Genomic DNA, 25494 nt, shown 5'->3' with positions numbered 1-25494 from the left:
AAGAGTACGCACTTTCAGAATAAAGACTGGTATGCTACTGTATTTTTTTAACTGGGTTAATACAAAAACAGCGCACTTAATTATGTAGTACTGAACTACAATCAACAACACAGCAAAGGAGTACAGCCAGATCAGGGCTTCATTTCTCATACTTCATTGCCAAGTGTTGTATAACAAGCCTGACACACTCCATCTCTTTATCCATCCATAATATATGGGATGAAGATTTTTACTCAGCTTTATTTTAAAAAAAAAAAAATCTATTTTATAAATGAAGAACATTGATATGACTATTTAATCTGTAATAGATGCATTATATTAGAAAACACAAATTTCAGTAAGAATAGAGTCTGCAGCTGCATACAACCAGACCACCTGAGAATTTACAAAAATACAACTGAATTCAGTAGAAAGTCAGGATGGATGTACATCTTCATCTATACCATCATCTCTAAAATAACATATGTATGCTTCCTCACATAATCTAATGCTTACTCAAAAAGAACAATATACCGAACTCAGACTATCAAAAACTTAACAGTAAGTTATGTATTGCTCTTTTAAAGAGATGGCCACATCTGGCTGTCAAACACTAATTGCTAGAATACATACTATATGACCTCAGCGATACTGAGGCAGAGCACAGTTTCTCAGCATATGACAGCTATATTCAATTCCATTTGACCTCTGAATTCAGGTGTCCATTTGCTTGGTGCTTTACACATTATAATTCTTTTCTAAAAGCAGAATTAGTCAGACATTATTTAGAGTTTGTTTTGTAGCAGTCAGTTGATTTCTCACAATTGGGATAAGGCTCAACACACTTGAATTGTCACACTTCCTAATCCAAAGGCAAAGATGCTATTTTCATTTTCTTCAATGAATAAAATGAAAATGTTCAGACTCCAGCTACAACAGCTCTTCAGGCTACTACATAGCATAAATGTTCTTAGAAATGAAGCAACCTGGAGGATTTTTCTCAAGTACAGTAGCCAAAAACTAGTCAAGAAGACAACCAGATGAGCAACCTGGTCTACTGGGAGGTGTCCCTGCCCATGGCAGGGGGGTTGGAACCAGATGATCTTTAAGGTCCCTTCCAACCCAAATCATTGTATGATTCTATGAATCGTATCAGGACAAGCAGAATTCCCCTGCGATTAACTGTTTTTCTCTTAATGAAAAGTTTTACTTTACTTCAAACTTTTCACTATGCCTGCAACTCAATTAGTCTATGAGCACTATATGGCCTTTACAGGTTGTTGCATCAGTTTTAAGTGGTACTTATGAGAAGTCAGGTGTGTCTGTAGCCTACTTCATAGACAAACTAATACCATAGTCTTCTAAACACAATAGCAGCGATAGGTAAGTTTAAAAGGAACAGCATGGGTAAGCTACATCTAAGCCATAGTAACCAGATCTACCATCAATCAATCGTGACTCCTGATACCCAGAACAGTGGCTACTAGAAACAAAAATAATGAGTCAAGCAAAACACAGTTTTACCTTTTAGTAATATCTGAAATACATACTACCCTGTAATCAACTTATCAGACGGCTTCTGAAGGCAATACAATAGAAACGCCTTAGTTTCAAACTTCTTTTAGTCAGGTATAGCCTGGGAGTCCTTCCAGAAACAGAAGTTAGCCAAAGGTTTTTAAAAAGTCAAGTGTTTTTTAATGTTTCATCTGTATGTTTGTGTCACTCGTCATCTTGTTAAAGGTACTCTCTCTTCAGTAAAAAAAAATTCTACTCTGTCAACAAATAGAACTCCTCTTTTGAATGCAAATTCCAGACAGAATTCATTCCCACCGATTCTTTGCAGGACTTACAACATTAGCTAAATGACATCTCTGTGGTTAAAAAACCAAAATATACACTTTAAGATATTTAGCGAAGATTATTAAAATGACTTTCTCTTTTTTTTTTTGCTACAGTTTTGGTTGCAAGATCCTGTATTTGAGTAAAGCCCATTACTATTTTCAACTGAGCAAACTGTGGTATATGAACCAGCAGTGCTAAGTATTGTACTTGTGATCACACAACCAGTTGAACAACTGGCAAGCCACTATACCAACTTCTGAAGGTCAGACTCTTGATACTAAATACAAATACAAACTTGCAACTCCATTATCCTGATTTAAAACTTGATTACACAGATCTGCTTTCAAATTTGGCCCTCAAAGTGAAGAGCATGCAACAGACCGTTTACACCACGTGACACATTTTTGGTCCAAAAATATACATAGGTAGTACTTCCTATTTTTACGCTTTTATTTACAGACTAATATTCCAAGTTCCTGCAGTCTTCTTATCCAATTACTTTTGACATTACTTTTTAAGATGTCCAGTTAACCTAGTTTAGATGGAAAACATTAACACTGGCTTTCTTGAAACTCTCCTTGATGCTGTTCTCAAATAAAAACCATTTAAAGAAGTTCTTTTAACACTTTTTAAAAAGCATCTATCTAAGTCAAGTAGTTCTTCTGTGCTTTGTGCTCTTAAATGGGAGAGCTTCTTCAGAGAGCTATGTTGACTTCAGGTAAATTAATTTTAAAAAAGCTAGGAAAGGCCAATATTTACAACTGAAGAAAAAAACAGCCAAAGTTACTAGAAAAAAAGGTTGTGGAATGTTATTAGAAAGTGCAGTATATTCAGTTGATAACCTTTAGAAATGGTAGACTGAATTTTAAACTTGTTAACTCTACTTTAGATAAAAGCAATAGGAGTTTGTCATCTCACACAGAAAATATACCAAATAGCTTTTACAGCATTCCTCAAGAATATTTTTGAAATATCTAAGTCTCTTCCAGTTACTCTTTTTTTTTTCCAGGGACAATCAAGTCATCCTGTCCTTTGTCTGCAGCTGTACAGCCTCAGACAAACCTAGCTAGTTGTCTTTATTTGGATAGATTTTATCTCAGCCACTGCCTCCATAAAAAAACCCTTCTATGCCATCTGATGTGATATATTTAATAAGAAGATGCCAGTTAAATAGAAATATTGGAACTCCAGTATTTCCTCCACTGCAATTGGAGTTAAAACACTTTGCACTGAAAAGCAGCCTTAAGGATACCTTGACTACCTGTGACTAACACCACGACAGCCCTGTCTTTATAATAAATGCTAAGTATCATTGGCAGACACAAAACTAGATTAGGATCCAGAGTATTCAGTTCCATTTATGATTTTGCTCACAATTTCTGTTCCATATACCCTTAGTTTCCCTGTCTTTAAAATGGGGACCTGTTTAAACACTCAGAATGTACGCTGTATGACTTCTAATGAAATAGTTGCATTTCTGTCTTCCTGACAATCCTGCTGTTACAGATGAGCACATGACATGCTGTAGTTCTGGAGAGATGACTAATAGGACTGTCAAATACTCGTCGTAATGAACCCTAAAGATGACTGGGTTTATTTTGAGGGATTGTTATCACCAACTTGAAGGTTCCTGTTGTGCAGGTAATATGCTGAAATACCTGGTATGACCAGGCAATTCCACTGGCTGCTCAAACCTTGTATTTGCAGAGAATCTTTGATGCAGCTCTGCAGGTTTGTCAAATTAGAAGCATGATGAAGGCAATTTGCTTGGTCTGTTGTGCAGAAAGTATAAATGGAAGGAATGACTTGATTGTGCACAGCATGCCAAATGGTTAAATGAAGCATTAGGCTTAGCATTAAAAGCAGCAGCACTGTTAGAAACAATTTGCAGGGAAGAAATTGGCAGATGCAGAAATAACTGTGTGGGCTCATTCTGCTTCTAACCAAGATTACAGAGTACAGCTTAGCAAAAAGAGAAAGAAACCAAAAAACCCTTAACTAGACAGCCAGAATGTTGGATATTTATATCTACATTTTAGCACTGTACATATAGAGAAGATATTTATCTTACTGAATTAGTTGTTTAATTTTTTTGTTAGGAGAGAATGTTATCATATGCATTACTCACCTTAGAGAGTATTTTGAGTGCTTGATGTAGAAAGGCTCTCTGGGACTTACAAATTTCAGCTGCAATTTAATACAAAATGCTTAAAAGCACACTATATCTAAGCCTATCATTCAATTTATGACACGCTTAAGATAAATCAGGTCACTTACAAATACAGCTTTACACAGACACAGGATTTAAAAAATAAAGCATGCCCACATTTGTACATATTAAGAAAAATTCACATCTCAATATTTTAATGAAGTTAAAAAATAAAATAAATAAATAGGAATAATAACAAATTTATGCAAACTATAATCTATTATTTTTTCAGTTGCAAGTATATTATAAATACACTTAACAATTCAGCAGACAAAAGAAAAAAATTGAGAGCAAAATTCTTCAAATATTGACTTTTGAAACTAACAAACTAAGACTTGTACTATTGCAATCTTCTGCCAAGAGTAAAAATAACAGTGCAGTTGAACTGTTGGAAAGACTTATGAAAGTGTATTTAAAATAAAGTCTGTCAAACTTACCAAGTGTGTTGCAAAGGAATTATTCCGCAAGTTGACCTTTAAGGTGCATGATTCCCCAACTCTAGTTGGGGGAAAAGTGTACAGGTCTTCTGGTGCATATACTCCTCGAGTTATTTCATTTTGTCTGATTTGAAAAAAGGATTTAAGATATTAAGATTTCTTACTTACATGGTCTGTATATATTGACTGCATACTTCAAGATAATAGGTGTTATCTGGAGAACTAGACTCTTCTCAGAGATGCCACGTTTAACCAAAACATTTTACTCCCCTGCCACATTCACATCATCCCCTACTAATAAGAAGAACTGGAAATCAACTTCCAACTGAAGAACAGCAAGGTTAAGGCATGCAGTACAGTGGTCTTCTCAGTAGTGACTTTACAGTTCTATGAAGTCTCCAGAAGGGAAGTATACAAAAGCATACACAAGATTCTGCTGCTGATACCAGTTCATTCACAGTAGCAAATCATTGTTAGGCAACTGAGAAACCCAACTGAAAAGAAAAACCACGGGAGACTGAACAATACAAAGCCATCAAGAGGTTTGGCAAGTCTGGTTTTTGCAGCTATTTACTCTTTAACATAGAATCATATGATAATTCAGGTCAGTAGAGGCTAAGGAGGTCTCTAGTTCAACCTCTTGCTTGAATCAGGGTCAGCTGTGAGGTCAGACCAGGCTGCTCAGGGCTTTGTCCAGACAGATCTCAACAACCTTCAAGGACAGAGACTGCACAGCCTCTCCACACAGCCTGTTCCACCACATAGCTGTCCTTACTGTAAAAAAGGTTTTGGTTGTGGGGTTGGGTTTGTTGTTTTCCCCCCCTTTTTACCCAGTTGCAGACTCTTCCGTTTCAAGTTTTGTCCATACATACCCTGTTTTAATTGTACATGCTTCAGAGTAAACCTTCATTTCTGGTATGAGTGGAAGCTCAGTTTTTGTAAAGGCACTTGCAGAAGCTTTCACAATTGAAGTTTCATTTTCAGTTGTAGTACCCTATTGTCAAAAATAAAGCAGCCTTTAAACTTTGCATTCAAAAGTATTTAAGTGTTCAAATATGTAAGTCATTTCCCTTACCCAATCCAAGACTTTTCATATAATCTTTCAGGAACAGTAGTCTGGATCATTGAGACAGAAGCAATGATTTAGGAGGAACACTTTAACAGGCTTCTGTGTCTTATGAATACTTTATCTGTCAAAAGCCAGTTCGCAACAAACCAGCGGTGCAGGTGGAATTTCAAGAAGGCTGCTACCAACTAAGATTTTACTAAGAGCCAAAACAAAAAGCAATCCCTCTGCAGATATTCAGCCCGTACGCCTCATGAACACGTCAGCTAAACAACTGCTTACAAAGAAGGAAGGCATTAAGACATCATTATAGTTTGAATTCTCACAACAGCAAAAAGCTTCTTCTCAAAGATCTCTCCAGATGTCTCAGAGATCCTCCTCAAAGATCTCTCCAGAGAAACAGAATCTGATAATGCGTTATATAGTAATTGTGACATTCAGACATACATTGTTACATTAGGCCCAAATATTTACCATCATCATTTGGTCAGGACCCCCATTCAGTGTACTCTAACAGAAAAAGACCAGATCACCCTAAGGGAATACTTCACCAAATAGCCAAATTCAAATTCTACGTTGTTTAACAAATCTAGCTTGATACTGTTTGGAGCCCCTTGGGTCACAACATCTTGAACAAAGTTAAAGAACCAAAAGAACCTCCTACACTTACGGTTGTACGACATTATCTCAATTTTTGAAATGGTGCTGATGTTTTAGACAAGTAGTTGATTCCCTTACGCGGGGAAGATTAAAAAAAATAGATTGATCTTCAATAGGGCTGCTATGACAAACTTGTCTTTTAGACATTCATTTTTTCTATTGAAAGAGCTGCTAATCAGTCTGTCGGAAATAGCAGCAGCCAAAAAAAAAGCCAACCTTAAAGAATATTTTTCAGTTGCAAATAATCCATGAACCACAGTAGAACCCAATACATAAAGACACGAGAGGATTTGTACATGTTACTTGTTTCTAGAGTTTTTAATTTTCCATGTAGTGAAAAACGATAATGGGTGTCATACCTCACTGTTATCATTCAAATTCTAATTTATCAATAAGGCAAGTTTAACGCATGAGAATAAAGCACATTATGGAAAACGATCAGAGATTCCCCCAGTCTTTCTAAGGGCACCTTGAAGTACTGCATGCTTTACCATAGCCTGCACCAACTTTTCCTGTTTTAAATGAAAGCAGTATGTTAACACTGTCCAAACAGTTACAACTGAATGCTGCTGTTCCAAAGCAACCTCAGGAGCATAGAAGTTTGTTTAGCTTTAAAATTGGAATTGTTTTGTTCACAGACTTTAAAAATATTTTTCCTCCTCTCACTTCTGGGATACCCAAAGAAGATGAAGCTCTGTACTGCAGGTAGTAATAATCAAATCGGGATTCTTAGCAGTATGTTTTGTGTTAAGAAATTCAGATCAGTTTGCTGCAAAATGATACATTAAAAAAAGATACACAGTTAAAGCACATAAAACGTGTAAATTAAAAAATGGTATGCACTTAACATTCGTAATATCTTCAAACAGCTGCAGGGATTCTCTATGCAGTCCTCAACTTTCTACGTGCTAAAGGAGCAATCAGAACTTAGATGCTGTCTCAGCCTTCTGGCAGGTTCTTGCTAGTTCCCCGTGTCACCCAGAGAAGACCAACAATTAGACTGAAATACCAGTCCAAAACTTTTGTGTACAATGATGATACTCATTCTTAGCTCAATGATCTTAGAACTAAACCTGACAGCAGCCTAAAAACGTTTCTCAGGAAAGAAAAAAATGTGTTTGAATGGCCAGTAGTGAGAGGTTGGGGCTGCAAAGCACATGTAGAATCCCTCCTTTCTTTGTCTCGGATCAGTTTTGGAGACATGATCTTCTAAGCTCCTGACTATGGTTTCCAGTGGTGGGGACTGCAAATGCATGCAGAGCATAATCAAAGTCAGAGTTAATTGGTCTTTCAGGAAAAGATTAAAGTGGTAAGGGCCACTGATTTTCCTAATTTCACATTGTTCTTTTAGTTCTTTCCTGAGCTCTTCCAAATTTTTCATTTCTTTTGTAGTGGTGCTATAAATAAATACCACTCAGTCACTCTGAAGGGCAGTCAGTCAAGTCTTCCCACTTCATTCTATCAAAAGCCATGTTAAACAGAGCTGTAGCCCTCTGCCTCAGCAAACTCAGCAGGATCCTAGTCCTTTTCAAAATTGTAGTAACACAGTCTAAACTCATCATCTATTAGGTCCTAGGGATCAAAATCAATTTGTCTTCTTGACTAAAAGTGTATCTGATTAAAAAGCTCCAACAATCTAAATAGAGGTTCTGTGTTGACCCCTCTTCCAAACAGGTGCATGGTTCCTTACCTAGTTGCTAAATTAAGTATTTCCATTTCAACTGTTTTTCAAAATGATCATGACATATTTCAAGTATTTTCTACAAATTTTTCCCCATATGCACAAAGAGATGTTGGAAAGATCTGATTGTTAACAGCTTTGAAAAGAATCAAAAGGAACAAGTCTGACACAGTAGTTCAAAAACATTAATATCAAGTTGTGCAGCTCAAAGAGTTACACAACTCTGACAACTAGTAACATTTTAAGAAAAGAATTCTTCAAAACTACAGATTTCTGATAAAGAATTAATCTTCTCTCAATTTCAACTAGCTTTAAACAGACAAGAGACAGACTTTTTCCTCATTTTATGGAAAATTATGTTCAAATAATTAGATGAAAGCTGAATAAAAATCCCTCCCAAATCAAACATTATACAGGTCTCATTCTTCCTGACAAAAGTAGAAGTCATTTAACATATAATTTTTTTAAAAGTCTCCTTTTCAACACAGTTAACTACTGGGAAGAACAAGGATCCTACAAAATAAAAGGTAAGTTACCCTGTCAAGAAGGGTAAGTAAGGTTCCTACTACTGAAACAGACTTGGTACGCTAAAGAATTTCCCAAATCTTTATCTGGGCTTCTTAGAAAAATCAATTCAAACTCTCTGGAGAGGACAGCAAAACATATATAGCAATCGCACAATGATGAACGTACAAAGCTCTTCACATTCAGCTCATTTAAGTAATCATTAGGATTAATTCTTCCTAATAGTAATAGATTCTCTATGTAGACCTCTCTTGTATGGATGGTGAAGCAGGGATTAAAAGCAAGGTAAGGAGAGTGCGGAAAACCAATTCTAACTCACCATAAAGTTAGAGCTGAGGAACAACAGCAGAGCAAAGGAGAGCTCAAATCTAATCGTGCCCATGTAAAAGTCTCAAAATCACCCCACCTATTATGTTACTCTGATAAAATACTCAGATTCTATCAGACGCATGCATATCTCCAATATGGTTATTTGAAAATTCCAATACGGCATTGAGTTACATATTATAGCAAAGGTCAGTTACTTTGATATCTTTTTTACAAAAATAAAACCAATCCACTTAGTGCCTGATACAAACAAATCTACAGAAACAATTCCCACAGAAAGCAAGTTTGTCTCCACTTTCTCTGAGCAAAATAAAATTTTATGTCTTAAATGGCAAAATAGAATGCATTATCACATAAGCAACATGAAAAAGGTATTTTTGTAACGTAAGAAAAACAGTACAGTTCAGTCCAACAAAAATATCAGCAGGGTTTTTTTTTCTTTTCAGAATACACCAGGGCATATGAGAAAGCACTGTACAGTAAAATTCAGATGTTGTAAAAAATTTGTACTCAGGACAGCATTTATAGCATTTATATACTCACTGCTCCAGAAAGCTGAAATCTTATTTTGTGTTTCCAAGTAGGTTTTTCAACTGGGTGACACTCGAGGTCCCAGAACTGGGAGTAATCCCCTTTATCTCGAGGTAAAAAGATTACAGCAACCTACCGAAACAAGAGAAAAATTTTGCAGAAGGTTCTTAGAATAATCTAGTCTTCACAGTTTTACCTACACGAAGTTATCGTTAAGCCGGCACAAAATTTACACACTATAGAACATATATTCCACACACAGGTTGTCTTGCAGAAAACAATACAGCTCAGCCTCCTTTGCCCATAAGAGAGAAAGTTCTGATGAAATATGTTGCGCAAGCGATCTTGAACAAAATTTGAGTTCAGCTAATCTGCTTCAAACAAAGTCAGCAAGTGCTTGCACAATTATTTAATTTAGTAAAATAGAGAATGGGACCAGGAGGGGAAACACACACAGCTGAAAAACAGCAATACCTTCCTTCAGCTAAGCTAAGCTGTGAACAACTGCACTTCTCCAGCTCCAAGTCTGTAAGCACACTGATACAATTACTAGAAGGCCCGAAATTTAAACCAACTTGCAGGCTACGCATTTGATCATACTTAGAGGTCACCTATGTAACAAAGGCTTGTCTCTGTATAGTGCTGTACCACATCAATTCAAGAGCAAACTTGCATTTTTTTCAGAGTTGAAGTATGTGGAAGAAAGAGAAGGAGAGCAGCAGATTAGAATAGATCACTACAACTATAATTAGCCAAATATTATCATACCCACTGCAAAAAACAGCAAATCATAATAGCACTGTACCTTATCAGCTCCAGCCAACGGCCTGACATGCAATAATGTAAATGTTATTCAGATAGGCCTGAACTAGGATTGCTAATGCAAAGATAGTTGTTTAAATTCAAATAATGGTTTTCAATATTATGAAATAACTATGAAACCAGACAGGAGTTTTTTGTGTCTTGTAAACATACTACAAACTGCATCATAATAGAAATAATGTAGTTCAGGAATGTCATAATAATCCATAATTATTAAAAGATAGGTATTCATGAATATGCACAGACAGAATTGAAGTAGCATTGATGGACAAAAGCCCCATAGAAACCCATTCAGTACATCCTTGGATGTGCTTTATAGTCGTGGTTATGAAACCCTCTACTGGCCAGGAGATAAAACTGTAAGTCAAATAAAATCAACTTTAGGAACAGACAACTTCTTGAACCAGTATGACAAGACTGCTTCTAAGGCAGGGAAACCAGTTCTCACACAAGTTTCGTTAAGAACCCAGTATTATTTGTGATTTTCTTGTGGATTTTTATGTAACATTTTAAAACAATTTTAAGTTCTAGAATAATTTATCTTTAAAAAAAACCCACCACAACACACAAAACCACCACCATGTCAGAGTCAAATAACAGATTGCATGAATTCTTAGAATCAACTCGTCTGACATTATGCCAGCTGTGGTAAGCAGATACTGACTACTTGGATACACCCCAGAACCCAATTTTGGAAGGCCAACTTTTTATGATTATTGGATAAAGTATGACCAGCTTTAAAGTATGACTTGTTTTTAACTCAGCTGTTATTTCAGAGAATTTCTCATGTAAGACCCTATTTTATAATTGAGATACACTAATATGCTTGAAATATTTATAAGTGTCAGTTTACCTTCTCTTCTCCATAAGCTTCAAGAGTACCGGAAACACGGGAACATCTGAAAGCGGAGTAAGTAACCCTATAAACACAACCAGTTTCATCCACATCCTGCAAATAAAGTTTTAAGCCAGATTCAGAAGTTAAAAAAAAAACAAAAAACACAACAACAAAAACCACCACCACACAATACACACACACACACGCTACCCCTGCAAAGGACTGAAGAAAATACACCCAATCAAGCTGCTTTCAAGTGAACAAATAATATTGACTGCCTAAAAGCAAATGAATAAAGACTAAAACTACTACAACATTTATGCAGTCACCATGACTACTGACTTCCAGTTTAGAGGTGCTGCACTGGCTGGAACACAGCATACAGAGTCTTCTGGGCTACAGCTGAGAGTGCTACATATTCATTTTTCATCATTTCATGACAGACCATAACAATTCTAGCATAAAATCAAAGTGACCATCACAGCATTTCAGACTATCAAAAAAAAAAAACCCAGAAAGAATTTACAAATATCAATGGTACAGCTACAGTAGTTGCACAGGCAACAGCAGTATAATTCAAGCATCCTTGACCTAACTTAAATTACCTACAGAGACACCATGTACAGAGCAATTCCAGAAGCACAAGCCTCAAAACAAGGCAAATCTAGATTCTGGAGCCAAAAGGGAGACACATCTTTTATGTATGCTTGACTACTTAATGCAATCTGGATGATGATACTGGATGAGCACAGACAAAGTCTGTAAGCCAGTAAGTGAACCAGAAATTGTCCCACAGAGCACTGATGATTCACAGTCAGGGAGCACATTAGAGATGAAAAAAGGAGTAAAACATTTTGCTAATATGGACAGAGGCAAAAAGAAACTTTGTAATTGAGTTAATGCTCAAATATATATTCTTTCTTGAGAGGATGGAAAGAGAAAGAGCAGCAGGAACAAAGAAGGAAAAAACCCCAAAAGATCTGCATAAAGCTACCAACACACGCATTCACTCACTTTAACATAGGGTGGTGCCAAAGATGACAAATTCCACTTCACATTTTCATCACCTTTATTCTCCATTTCCAGGTAACTCTCTAGAAGAGAAATATCAGACTAATACATTAAATGTCTTTGTTCAAGTGTTCAGGTATCTTTTGTGGAAAGAGTTTAAACAGAAACTATGTTTCAAGACACACAGAAGTTTAATGGAAATGGTTCTCATGACACATTCATCATTGTTACTTAAAAATTGGCAACTTACCTGTCTATAGGTAAACCTATCTGTGGGGAAAAAGCATGGCTATACTACATACGGGGCAGGGGAGAAAAGAGGACTTCTGAAAAGAGCTCCATCATAAGGAGTAACATTTCAAACTAGAAACAGAAGATGGGAACTGATCAATCACACTTGTCAGACTAAGAGACTAAGAACAAAGTCAAGGCATTCAAGTTCCCAAACATGCAATACAGTAAACAAAAACTCTGAACACAAGATACTGTAGATGTTGCATTTACAAAGTAAGCAGTATTACCTGAGCTGTGGCCAGGCCTTGTTTTAGGAAAAACAATGGTTCTGTTCTTTATTTCCATTTTTACTAGAGGGAGCACTGGGAGAGGTTTTGCCACATGAACAGTAGGACTTTCAGACTGTGGAGTAAATATATCACGTCTTCTGGATGGAAAGCCTGCTCCAGACACACTCTGTGCCACTGCCTCTTGAATTTGCACTTTAATAAACTTTTGCACAATTTGGAGAAAAAGAAAGATTCAAATAGTGAACACTGATATATTAACAAGTCAAACTATTTAGCTTTATTTCCTTGAGCTGTAAGAGCTCATGTTCAGCTTCACATTCCAACAGAGAAAGAGTCTCATACGTTCAATCACCAGGTCTTCTCTAGCTTCAGTTCACAAAGTTTAAAGCCTTTAGGACAAGTTTAATTTATGAGAAGAGGAAAATTTACTGAAAATTTGCTATCTAGACATTTTAATTCAATAGTAACTAGTTAAATTTAATTGACAACTCCTACAATATTACCTGCTCAGAGAACAGGAACAAGGCTGCCTTATACAGAACAAGCTTTGTGCTCACTTCTGCTACATAATTAGCACTTCTGAAAACTTCAGTTAATGCTAGTAAAATCTTAGCACACTTTTTGCCTAATTGGATAGGTAGCAAAGAAATGGCAGAAGCATTATCAACTACTATAACTCTCACAGTTTGATTGCTTTTCCTATGTTTTTCTTCTTTTGTCCTAGTAGGTTTCTTCTTTTAAAGCCTTTTCTCATATTGTAGAACATAACATACTTAAGTATGTGCACACTCTCCATTTCCTTCTCAACTCTCTTTTCAACAGCTTCCCTGTTTGTTTGGGGTTTTAAGGCAGTTTCCAATTTTGTATCATACCTCACCTTCCTCCATCGAGAAGGAAAGTAGACATGCTGTTTTATCCTTTCAGTGTCTTTTCTCTCTCCATGCATTATTACAATTAACCCAAAATACATCCTGGCTGTAAAAATAAAGAAACAGGTATCTATTTCTTTGGGGGACATTACCAAGGAGTCTTTCTGCTTTTACAGTGATGAAAGAAAAAAAACTGCTGGCTTCATAAATTTTATTTTTACAACTTAATTTAATCAGGGAAAAGTCTTGGATTAAAATACATGAAGAGCAAGAACCTATACTTCATCACAGATTTGTTGGCCAGAAGGTTAAGTTTACCTTAAGGGAGCTCAAAGGGAGCTATGGTGACTTGTCCAATAACCCCCTTTAACTTCTTTTCTTTTAAAATATTATATAGACTACTTTTATATATGCATGTGTACATACACATATTCAGGATTTTAGAAAATGACGCATACGGCAGTGATGGGTGTACAGACGCAATTTAGTTGGCAATTCAGTCTAAGTGTTCGCAACAGCATCTTAACTACGTTTATTTATTTTTCTTTTTAAAGAGAACTTTACAAATTATAGAGAACAATGGAAGTTGACAGAATTGCTGTCTTATGCCTAAAAGGTTTTAGCAACATTTCTAGAACCTAATCCAGCAAAATAAAATAAATAGTTGGAATCTAAACTCTCAAGTAAGCCACATACCTTTAGTCCATTTTCACAAATTATATAGACTAGGCCACTCCAAGGAATTAATGAAGGCTTTGTGGCAAGTGATGGATTAGGACTCACCAGAATTAGTGTACTGCTCCTAATAAAAGAAAAAAAAAAAAAAAAAAACACATTAGCATGATACTCAGAATGAGTATCTACAACACTAGCCCCACCCCGCCCCCCACACCCCAAAAAAAAGGATGCGCTTTTAAGATAGCAGGTAAGTAAAGATGATCTAGAGATAGTTAAATTTAGGGTCTTCAGATATCCAATATATTATCACGCTTTAGTAGTCAGAAACTTAACACACTTTATAAACTTGTCGTTGGTTGTTGTATAAGGGGTCATAGTGTTAGGGTAAATCCTATCTCTTGTTAACATACACAGCTGATCAGGCCACGTAACGCAGACTTATAACTACATGTTTCAGAAAAATAAGCTTCAATGCTAGTCAACAGGGGAATTAGACTGTTCAAACAAATTGCATTTCAAGAATCTTTTAAACTAATTCTAGTTTCAGAGAATGAGCTTGCTTTCCTTCCTCCCATGCAGAACGGATCTTGGAAAAAAGAAGTGCCTTTCAGTGTCATCAATGCTTTCTATAGTTATTTAGACCAGGTGACACTTAAGAGTCTAAACTCACTTGAAGCAGTTATGGCACCACACAGTAGTTTCACCAGTGAGAATATAAATTCCGATTTACAATGTTCCACATTCTATACTAGAGACATTTAAATAATGGAGGGGAGAAAGTAATCACTGAAGTACTAAAAAAAGGAGTACAAAATCACCTCAGTAAAGGTCATTGGTTGTACGTTAGCAAAAGCACTAAAGCTAAACCTGAAGAAATAGCTTAATATGTCATTAGCACAGCACTTTGCATTTGAAAAGTTTAGTGTAGGAACAAGATCAGTCACCATAGGAAAGTTAGTTCCATCATCACTGTCACACTATGACCATCTCTACAAACTTCAATGAACAGATGTTAATGACCTTAAAATATTAAATGGGGATATTGATATTTCCTTAACGAACTGTGAGAATTTTTCTGATCCTCAGCCGTTTTCAGAATCTTTTCACTCATTCTCTCTCTCACGTACAAGCTTCGTACATGAAAATGATGTACTAAGTATACACACTATCTGTTATCACAAACCATTCCACTGTCTTTGCTCCCAACAGATTGTCTTTAACATTTACTGCAAACTTTTCATGGAAATCCAACTTGCATAGGGTCACAAACCACATGTCTCTCAGAAGAGTCATATTCAACCTAAAGACACTAACTTCTCAGTACTTTTATTGCCATGGAAAGGAGCAGAGCCTAGGGAAGAAACACTTTCCAAAGGCTGCTCTACCAGCTTTTGGAGATTCCAACAATCCCTGCTCCACAAGTGCAATTCTTTTCACAGCGCTTACCAATACTCCCAACACAGAGGTACAGCAACCTGCCAGAGGTTAGTTTCAGTTCGCCTCCATGAGAAAATCTCTTGGAATGCTACCAAATTCAGTAGAGAGTCCGGACTTTATTATTCCACATTCAGGTAGGTTAGAGGTTGCCTTTATCTCTTTCCATGGCACTTGAGGGGTTTAGTCAAGGTGAAACAGGGGGTCGTCTGCTTGCTCTAGCATGGCAGAGAAGGTCCTAAGATCAAGGACTGACTCTCACCATCACTGAGAAATCAGACCTTCTTTCCTGGCCTAAATGAGCTCAAGAATTCTGTTGGCTCCAGACATTGCAGTGCATAGTATAAAAGACTCTAACTGGCTCTTGTCCTGACAGGACGACTGCTCTTGGCACTGCTGGGAGATGGTCACAAAGAGTAGAAAACCAGGCAAAGTGCAGCTTGCTGTACTAAAGTCAGCTGTTCCCATGGGTTCATTTCCTACTTGCAGGTCTCTGTTCTTGATCCAGACTACTTACTTGAACCCAATATGTGAGGTTTCAGCTCCTTCTTTCCAGCGAAGGGAACCCATTTTAAAATTATGCAGTGCAGGAAAATTGCTTGCAGAAGGCCTTCAATTCCCTCTTTTTAAGAAATCATTGCACAGACAGTCCTGAGTCTAGGATATGAGACACTCAAGGTGTCCTTACTTTCACAGCAACTGGAAAGTTGCTCATCATTATCTTTTTGAAACTGTTGTTCTCAGCACTGATTGAATCTACAAGGAGTGGCAGATATCCTAGCCCTTCCAGAGAACCCTCTTCATTTTGTTCTCACTAATGACGAAACCTCCCCAGCAACACATCCAAAAATTTACATCTACATGAACTGGAGTTTAAATGCACCACATCTTGCATTGTGATGCAGGACTGAAAAGAAAGTATCTGCCTTGGGCAAACATCTACAAAGTTAAAGGAACTACTTAAATAAAATTCAGAAAGCAAAACCTATTTTTTGTGGAACATGAAACTTTTTTTTTAAATAAGATGAGAATAGTTTAGTAACAGGGTCCTAAAAGCCTTTCTGAACTAACCTTAAAAAAAAAAAACCAACATAAATTCAGAGGTGAGAAGTGGACGGATCTTTCAAGCATTTTATTGTGAAAGACTTTGCCGACATCCATGGGAAGCCTCATACACACATGCAGTGATGTTATGACTACTGTTCCAAAATACTGCTAGTTAAGACACAGGTGACCTGACACTGGTTTGCCATTGTTTTCACACCTACAGGTACTGGGAAGCCAGAGATGAGTAGCAAAAATTGGTTTTGTCAGAATACAAAACAACCCCTCACAAACAAGTTCTGAAGAATATCAGCACAATTGCAAAAGAAAATGCTAAGTCCCCAGAAGAGAAGCAATCTGTAAGAACTGGTATTTTTGGGTTTGTTTGTTGGCAACCGGGGTGGGGGGGTGCGGTGCGAAGTCCTTTCTTTTAAACATGTAGGTCATTTTTAAACAAAAAAAAACATTATGAAAGGAAACTTTTAAAACTTCAGCTTTGTTGACCATCCAGCTCCTAGAAAATTATGCAATAATAGTATTGCCAGGCACAGAAAACTCCTGGCCTCCAGTAACTTTGGCAGAAGAACATTCCTTCTATACAGAACTTAAAAAGCATATGGTCCTAAAACATAAAAGCTAAATTTGCATTTTAACTGACAAAAAGATTATACCCTGAAATTAAAATAGTTAGTTCCAGGATATAGTCTAAAAACCTAATAAATTCCTAAAAGCTAACTAAAATTCCTAAATTAACTAAATTCCTAAACTAACTAAAAATAAATTCCTCTAAAACCTAACCACACTTTCACACATAAAGGAAACCTATGAAAAGAAACTTACTCTGGTTCAACGACTCCATGTTGTGGGGTTATAGTAAGGCAGTGAGCTGGCCATGAAAGCTCAAACGTCAACGTCCTATTAGAACTGTTGACAATTTGTACATGTCCAGTATCCGCTGTTCCACCTGTAATACAAGAAAAGCTACAAAAAGCTAAACATGTACAAAATTTCACAGAAGTGCCCAAGATTCAGAGATGTATCAATTAAGATAAAACATTTTTTGCCCTATTTTTACCTTCACAATGCTTTAAAATATGCAGGGCATATTTTATACATACATATATATACACGCAAACACATACACAATAGAGCACACTATCTTTGACAATCTAACCAAAATTGTGTTCAAACCAAGCTTATTGTTTCAATGTAACACTACTGCAGCAAGATTACCGGCCAATCCACATTTACAAATGCAAAATAATTACAAACACAGTATGCAGTACAGTTATTTTAATACTAGAATGGTTATTTTATTCACTTCAGAAATACTTACTAAGAGAAGGAGGTGTCAAAGTCAAGTACTCAGGTTTAACAGCCCAAGTCTGTTGAGCATCTGAATTATTCTGAACCAGATCATCAGTTTTTACAGGTAACGGAGGGCCCTGAGGTCCTTTAACAGGAAGAACATCCAAAGTTGCATTGATATGTCTGACAGAGTTCTCAAATCTGAAAATAAGATTGTATTAAGCAAAACCAGTAATAAAAATCACTTATGAGTAATTGTAATAGCCTACTCTTAGTATTTCTCAAAATTTAATACTGAAATACAGAGTACTTTACACACACCTTCAATTTAATTCAATTCTCCATTATTAAGAAAAAACGAATTCAGTAGCTATATCAACCAACCTCTAGCTTTGGAATCTCACTATGCCTGACAAACACCTTGCTAGTCGATAAATCTGTCAAGTGTTTCAAAGTGTTCAGCATCTGGAGTTCAAGAAGTACAAGCAATTCCAAGACAACATCTACATATGTAGATGTTAAACACAACAGGACCATCTTCACCTATGTAACATGATCTTGAGAAGAAAAACCATGAAGACTCAAGAAACAACCTATGCAAATATATTCTTTATGGTGTTAATGTTAACCCATCTTTATTTTGGTTTTATGCTATGCTATCTTACTAAGTAGGACTTGTACAGAATTTGGGTGTTTCTTTCCCTTTTCGGGGTTTCCAAATGCTACAGCAACCTACACAAGTAAAAGTGACAGGTTCATTTTAAAGACCAGGTCTCCACCAGTCCTCCAAAGAAATCCTCCCAGCAATGGACCACTTTATTTGAGGGAGTGACAGGGGTGGAGGTAGCCTCAGCACTGATCGTTCTTTTGATGAGTATAGTACACACTACACTGAAAGGCTGGGATACGGGCTAGACAAGAAAAGGGCCCCTGAGCCTTTGCAATATATATCTATTTCCATTCCGGACGTCAAAAACTCATTATATGGAATGGAGTGGTTTAGTCCTATTCCTTAACTACAACAATAATAAATGCAATTTGGACGTACCTACAGAAAAAAACAGTTTCTTCAGATGAAGAATAGGAAGTTGCAGATGAAGTAAACTATGTCAGTTGAGGGAATTATTTAACAATTATCGTAACAGTTGAAACAGAACCACTTAGATGTTCATTGGAGCCACTCCCATTATAGAGTGAGGTCTTTCACTTGTAAAGTAAGTCAATGTTCATCATTGGCATTAAAATCTTCATGATTTTAAATGAAAGGAGAGGTACTTCAGTTAGGCATTATTTGACAGTTATCCTTACAGTTACATTACCTGTCCAATTCCAAATGACGTCCAGGAGACTGCTGAAGTCCATCCTGATCACAAGTGGAATATCCAACCACAGAAAGGATAATCTTTCGCATATTTGCATAGAAGAGATGGATACCATTTGTCCCACGTGGGATATCACATACTAAAAATGAGTGTAACAGAGCAATTATAATAAGAGCAAATCTATAATTCTCAGAAATTACACAACAGAGATTTGAGATGTTGGCTAAGGCATCCTAGATCATTCAAAAAATTACTTACTACAAGTTCAGTTATCAAGCATAAATCAACATTAACATGCGATGTAACATGAATCTAAATACACACCAATTTTAACTTTTTAATTATTACAGATATTTTCCACCTTTAGACAAATGGTATATGATAATCTGATTCTATGCCAAATTAGAGTTAAATTTTAATTTTTTTACCCTGACGAAGAAGACTAATACATTTGTAAGGCTTCACAGACAGATGGAATTCTTGAGAGAACTTATTTTTTCACTTACTCAGTCTATTCAATCTAACAATTAGTTAATTCATTATACCTGTAAATATCCAAAAGGCCAGGAATGTCAGAGTATGATTTAAAAATAATAGAACGTTTCATCGAAATGTTTAATAATCAAGTCAAAGCTTTCTGCCTTGCTTTGCACCATTTCATGTTGAATACAGAACAAAGTGAACACCTCTCACACAGGATATTTCCATTTGCTGGAATAAACCATTATTTCCTTTGCTGCACAGTAGATACTAGGGAGAATTATTATATTTGTATGTAGCTTCTACAACGCAGTTACAGACAAGAGAGCAACACCTGTCGCAGAAACCTTTCTAGTCAGAATTTACATGCATCCAGAAACTGGTTAACAAAGCTAAGTCTTGCAAAACGATGTCTAGCAGAATGTGTTTTTTGGAAGAAGTCATTTATTTACTCTGTCATATATATAATAAAATTCAGTATGGAAATATGTTCTTCCTTTAGGATGACCGTTATTTCTGCTCTAAGTTTTTTTTATTCCCCCCTCCCAGTTGAATTCCATTCAGTTCAGGAAATCACAATTTTCAAATATCCCATTAAAATATTTAACTCTTACAGCCCATCTCATTTTCACCAACTTAAAATATCAAAATGGCTAGTTCATGATATCTTTAAAATAACTTTGAATGCCAAGGCCACAGTGCACACAATTCCAGACTGAGAAGCGTCAGTCAGTGAGTTAGTGCAGTGAGCCGTATTAGTGTTGGAGAGTATCTGAACCTGGTATCCTGATAGAGGTGATGCTGCCGCCAGTCCAACCAGTAGCAAGGTTGAGATGTGTTCCCAGCAATCACATACATATTCCCCCCCAACACATGCACACACAGAGTCAGCCACACAGACCAACCCAGACAGAAACACTCAGCACTCAGGGAAAGAACCAGACTACAACATTTATTCAGATGTAGTAGCCTTAGAACAGTAAAATCTTTTCATATGTGAATAGAACTAGCTCAATAAATAGGGGTTGACAGTAGCCTTGTTCACGACACATGTGGGATTAAACAGTTTCTGGAAGGTGGGTTGGTTGGTTTAGGTTTTTTGGTAGTTTTGGGCAGGGGGAAGAGTTAAGGACACCTGTAAAATATACTGCATTCTTATTTAATAAATTCCTTGCTAACATAAGAAGTACAAAAAAAAAAATGAAGTTACTTAATTTGGGAAAGGAACTACATTTTTTAATGTCAGAAAACTTGTCTGACTCTCAATTTTCAAATATAAGATATATCTGTGTAGAAGAAACTGAATCTTTCTTAGTTATTAATAATAAGGCAAATACTCTGCAAATGAACTGAGCATTTTTAATGCTATAATATTCATAGACTGGGGTTTCATTTTACTAGGAGAAAAGTACAGTAAATTGTTAAGATAGGCAGGCATTGACTGAAAGAAATCAAGTTCCATCCAAATTTTTCTTCTACATTTATCAAAAAAGAAACAAGGGAAAAATAACTAGGATTCAAGCCTAAAAGCATATTTCTTCCACCCAAAAGCAAGCATTGCATTTTTCTTTTAATAAGTCATAGGCTTACCTTCTGTTGCAAGCTCCTCCCCTTGAAATTCTTCATCAAATACAATGTTTTTCAATAAGCTATTTTCTGGTATTATGTGTTTTTCTACCTCAGGTTTATACATCATAGCTCTGTTAAAGAAATAAAGAAACAAGAGTAATGAAATTACACGAAGTATTGGAAATAATTTGAAAAGATTGATAAGATTGGTAAGGATCAAGCATAATTTTAACTTTGTAATTTCTCAAGTACACCAAGCTCCAAACTGTAAGCATTCGTTTAAAACGGAAGTCTTTTTATAATCTTAAAATGGTTAAAGAAATACCTGCTCTATTGCTGCACAGTAAAAGGAACCACTGAAATAATGGCTGCCATACACTTGTCTTTCCAAGATACCTGTTCTCTGCTGTCAGTCACACCTGATTTCTGATAAGCACATCAGGAATCTGAGTGATTTTTCAATCACCACAGGAAGCAGGAAATGCTATTTTGGTTGCAAGTGAAAGCCTTTTGAGGGGAAAAATTGACTAGTCAACAGCAGAGTGGCAGCAGGTGCCAGCCAACAGCAGGAACATGGAGCCAAGGAGCATGACTGCCAACAGGCTGAAGAGACTGGGAGCCATAGGGATATAAATAGTCCTGAGAAAAATGAGAAGCTACAGGTCAGTAAGAGGAAACCCAGCACTCAGATAGGGTCAGAGCCATGGAGGTGGAAAGAATACCTCAGCACTACTGACTCAGGTCTAATCTACTTACCCGGCTGCTGACAATGTATATTTTTGGAGTAAAGAACTGGAAACACAAGTTGGCAGACTAGGCCAATTACTCATTTTCACACTCCTGCCCCTAAGACCCAAATCGTGTTCTTGTTTTAGTACACAATTTCAGAATGGGGTTTGACTGGCTTACAGTACTCAGCTGTTTCAAGACATGAGCATCTCTTTCAAATTATCAGGGGAGACTTCAGAGAAGTTCCCACCAAGAAACAACCAACTAGACCACCATGTTTAAGAACCAAATGCCATACCTACCGACTAATAAAATCAGCAGCAAATAATTTCACTCAGTACCAATGTCTAGAGTCTGAATAAAATAAAAAAAAAAACCCACCAGTTCCAACACTAGCTATATAGGTGCAACAAGCTTCTCAATGGGTTTTCTGTTGATCAGTAGACCAAAGCTTTTCCCTAAGTATTTCTGCCCTTTGAAAAGGATTCAATGACAGCGAGCATTGCCTCAGACAGAAGAGACAGGACATACAATGACGTTCATAAAGTTTTAGGCAATCACATGTAAAAGTACCAGTGAAATACTGCCATTCTGAAATTCTGCACCAAATGATAATCATCAGCACCTTAGTGCTCTGCCTATTCTTAACATTTTGCATTATCACATTTTGCATTATCTTAACATTTTGCATTATGGAGAAACTGGCTGCTCATGGCCTGGACAGGTGTACTCTTCGCTGGGTAAAAAACTGGCTGGATGGCCGTGCCCAGAGAGTGGTGGTAAATGGAGTTAAATCCAGTTGGTGTCCGGTCACAAGTGGTGTCCCCCAGGGCTCGGTGCTGGGGCCGGTTCTCTTTAATATCTTTATCAATGATCTGGATGAAGGGATCGAATGCACCCTCAGTAAGTTCGCAGATGACACTAAACTGGGCGGGCGTGTTGATCTGCTTGAGGGTAGGTTGGCTCTGCAGAGGGATCTGGACAGGCTGGACCGATGGGCTGGACCAATGGTATAAGGTTCAACAAGGCCAAATGCCGGGTCCTGCACTTGGGACACAACAACCCCATGCAGCGCTACAGAATTGGGGCAGAGTGGCTCGAAAGCAGCCCGGCAGAAAAGGACCTGGGGGTGTTGGTTGACAGCCGGCTGAATATGAGCCAGCAGTGTGCCCAGGTGGCCAAGGAGGCCAACAGCATCCTAGCCTGTATCAGGAATAGTGTGGTGAGCCGGACTAGGGAAGTGATCATCCCCCTGTACTCGGCACTGGTGAGGCCCCACCTCGAGTACTGCGTTCAGTTTTGGGCCCCTCGCTACAAGAGGGACATTGAGGTGCTGGAGCGTGTCCAGAGAAGGGCTACAAAGTTGGTGAGGGGTCTGGAGGTCAAACCTTATGAAGAACGACTGAGGGAGCTGGGGTTGTTTAGCCTGGAGAAGAGGAGGCTGAGGGGAGACCTCATCACCCTCTACAACTACCTGAAAGGAGGTTGTAGAGAGATGGGGGCTGACCTCTTCTCCCTGGTGACAAGTGATAGGACGAGGGGAAATGGGTTCAAGTTACATCAGGGGAGGTTTAGATTAGATATTAGGAAACATTTTTTCACTGAAAGGGTTATTAAACATTGGAATAGGCTGCCCAGGGAGGTGGTGGATTCACCATCCCTGGAGGTGTTTAAAAAAAGGGTAGATGGGGCACTTCGGGACATGGTTTAGAAGTGGCTCTTGTCAGGGTATGCTAAAGGTTGGACTCGATGATCTTAAAGGTCCCTTCCAACCTCAACAATTCTATGATTCTATACACCATACACAGCCCAAGTCAAAAGTGCCATTTATGTCATTAAAAGCAGAGTATCCCATTTTTGTGCATTTGAATTACGTAAATTAACATGCAGGGCAACATAGCCTCTATTTAAGCTCAGTAAGATACATTCTACAAATTTCACCAGTATATGATGAGCATATGTGGGTGTTGTTTCTCTCACATACACAACTACTCAAACACTGTCTTCATCAACAGAATTCAGCAAACCAAGATGCGAATCTTGTTCAAAACGCCAGTACTACTGATTTTCAGTACTACTGACTGACAGTACTTTCAGACTTACTAGATCTCTCCATATCACCAATGTCTTTTAGTTTGTTCTTGCTAATTTTGGAAGCAAGTTAAAACCATACTCATGGTAGCATACACCTCTAGTTTTAACTTTTTATTAAACATCTGTCTCTTACAACAGCAAAGTACATCTTACCTACGATACTGCTGCCTAGAAACTTCATCTCCACAAAAAAAACATACTGTTGATACCAATGTGTTTGTTTTATGGAAGTTCTTTTCATTTTCCATTGGATTCCATGTTATAGTAATCACCTGATAAAATTAATAGACAACATACTCAAAAACTCTTATTGTTAGTACTAACGTTTAGAATGTAAACCAACCAATTACTGCAATACAAGTAGAACAGGATTTAACAGAAGTGAGATTTTAATAAAGAACTAGTCCGACACATTCTTATTGATTACATTTATTTTAATTTAAATTAATAAAACTTGCTTAGAATTAAGTGTTGTACTTACTTCATGTGTTCCTTCTCTTAGTACAAACTTCTCTGGAGACACCATCATTACCTGAGGATCCATAACTGTTTTTGTCTGTAGGTTTGCAAAGCACACGGCTTTAACGTAGGCAGCCCGAGAACCCATATTTCTTATGTGGAAGGAAGCTGTCCTTAATCTTGAAGGCAACAATCCATCCAGTGTTACCATGTAACTATCTGACAGTTTTTTAACATTTTCTAAAGCTATACTACTTGTTCCTCCATATCCAGATAATGGTATCTGGGTGGGGAAAAAGAGAGAAAAAAAAAAAATCACCAAAAAAAGGTATTTCAAGAAAGCAAGCTTCTTACTGAAACTTCTGTACAACTATGGTAAACTACATTGAGTTACATAAAGACAAGCAAAAACACTTCAAGTGTGAACTGAAAAGACTTTGCAAGAAATAAAAAAGCCTAAGTTTATTTAACCTGTTTCAAGTTTTACTGAAAAGTAATTTAAGGCCTATATACAAAACATGACATGTTTAGATTTTTCGATAGGACTAGAGTTAAAATCTTGGGCTACTTTTAATGTAGTACATAAAAATCTTTCTTCTTTCTTCATGAGGGGAAAAACCACATGCAAAATTTAGTGCATACACAATCTTTAACAAGTATAGAGATATCCATAGTGCATATCTTGACAAATCTCAACTTTTCAATAGAAACACCTATTCGGTGCTAGACTTAAAATAATTATGAAAAAAATCTATGTTTAAAATTATTAGAAGTTAGGTTGGGACTCTTACAGTAAACTTAATTCCTGGCTGTGATCGAATCCCCAGCTGTTTGATTTCCAGCTTGGCAAAGCAGCAAGTTACTCGAGTAGGTGAAAACATCAAGTATATGTTAGTATCTTCTTTGGGACGGATTTTGAGTTCCCAATTACTAGTTAAGCGTTCTTCTGACCCAAATATACTCTGCAGCTATAAAAACAAAGACATCAGAAGCAAGTGACTAGAATAGGAAAAATATATAGTAGTAAGACTTACTTCATTAGTAACCCAAAATTAA

General features: G+C 37.0%; 1 protein-coding gene across 5 annotated transcripts in view; it reads right to left on the bottom strand.

Moving 5' to 3' along the window:
• CEP192 (centrosomal protein 192) overlaps positions 1 to 25494 on the bottom strand; it is a 79147-nt gene that overhangs the window by 10625 nt on the left and 43028 nt on the right. For all 5 annotated transcript variants that reach the window (XR_008464751.1, XM_054190614.1, XM_054190612.1 and 2 more), the window contains 15 exons: positions 25230 to 25406; positions 24461 to 24721; positions 24133 to 24251; positions 21178 to 21287; positions 19105 to 19246; positions 17814 to 17986; positions 17318 to 17441; positions 14018 to 14123; positions 12450 to 12654; positions 11932 to 12011; positions 10933 to 11028; positions 9270 to 9389; positions 5340 to 5461; positions 4468 to 4591; positions 3950 to 4008 (listed from right to left, as the gene is read on the bottom strand). Coding sequence is in view for 4 of the 5 variants with exons in the window: in XM_054190614.1 (XP_054046589.1) it covers positions 3950 to 4008; positions 4468 to 4591; positions 5340 to 5461; positions 9270 to 9389; positions 10933 to 11028; positions 11932 to 12011; positions 12450 to 12654; positions 14018 to 14123; positions 17318 to 17441; positions 17814 to 17986; positions 19105 to 19246; positions 21178 to 21287; positions 24133 to 24251; positions 24461 to 24721; positions 25230 to 25406 (2018 nt within the window). In the remaining variant the exon portion in view is untranslated. The remainder of the gene's footprint in view (positions 1 to 3949; positions 4009 to 4467; positions 4592 to 5339; positions 5462 to 9269; positions 9390 to 10932; positions 11029 to 11931; positions 12012 to 12449; positions 12655 to 14017; positions 14124 to 17317; positions 17442 to 17813; positions 17987 to 19104; positions 19247 to 21177; positions 21288 to 24132; positions 24252 to 24460; positions 24722 to 25229; positions 25407 to 25494) is intronic.

Source organism: Rissa tridactyla, chromosome 2 (assembly GCF_028500815.1).
Source record: "Rissa tridactyla isolate bRisTri1 chromosome 2, bRisTri1.patW.cur.20221130, whole genome shotgun sequence".
Lineage (NCBI taxonomy): Eukaryota > Metazoa > Chordata > Aves > Charadriiformes > Laridae > Rissa > Rissa tridactyla.
The sequence above is the reverse complement of the archived record's forward strand: the minus strand, read 5'-3'. Positions and strand labels throughout refer to the sequence as shown.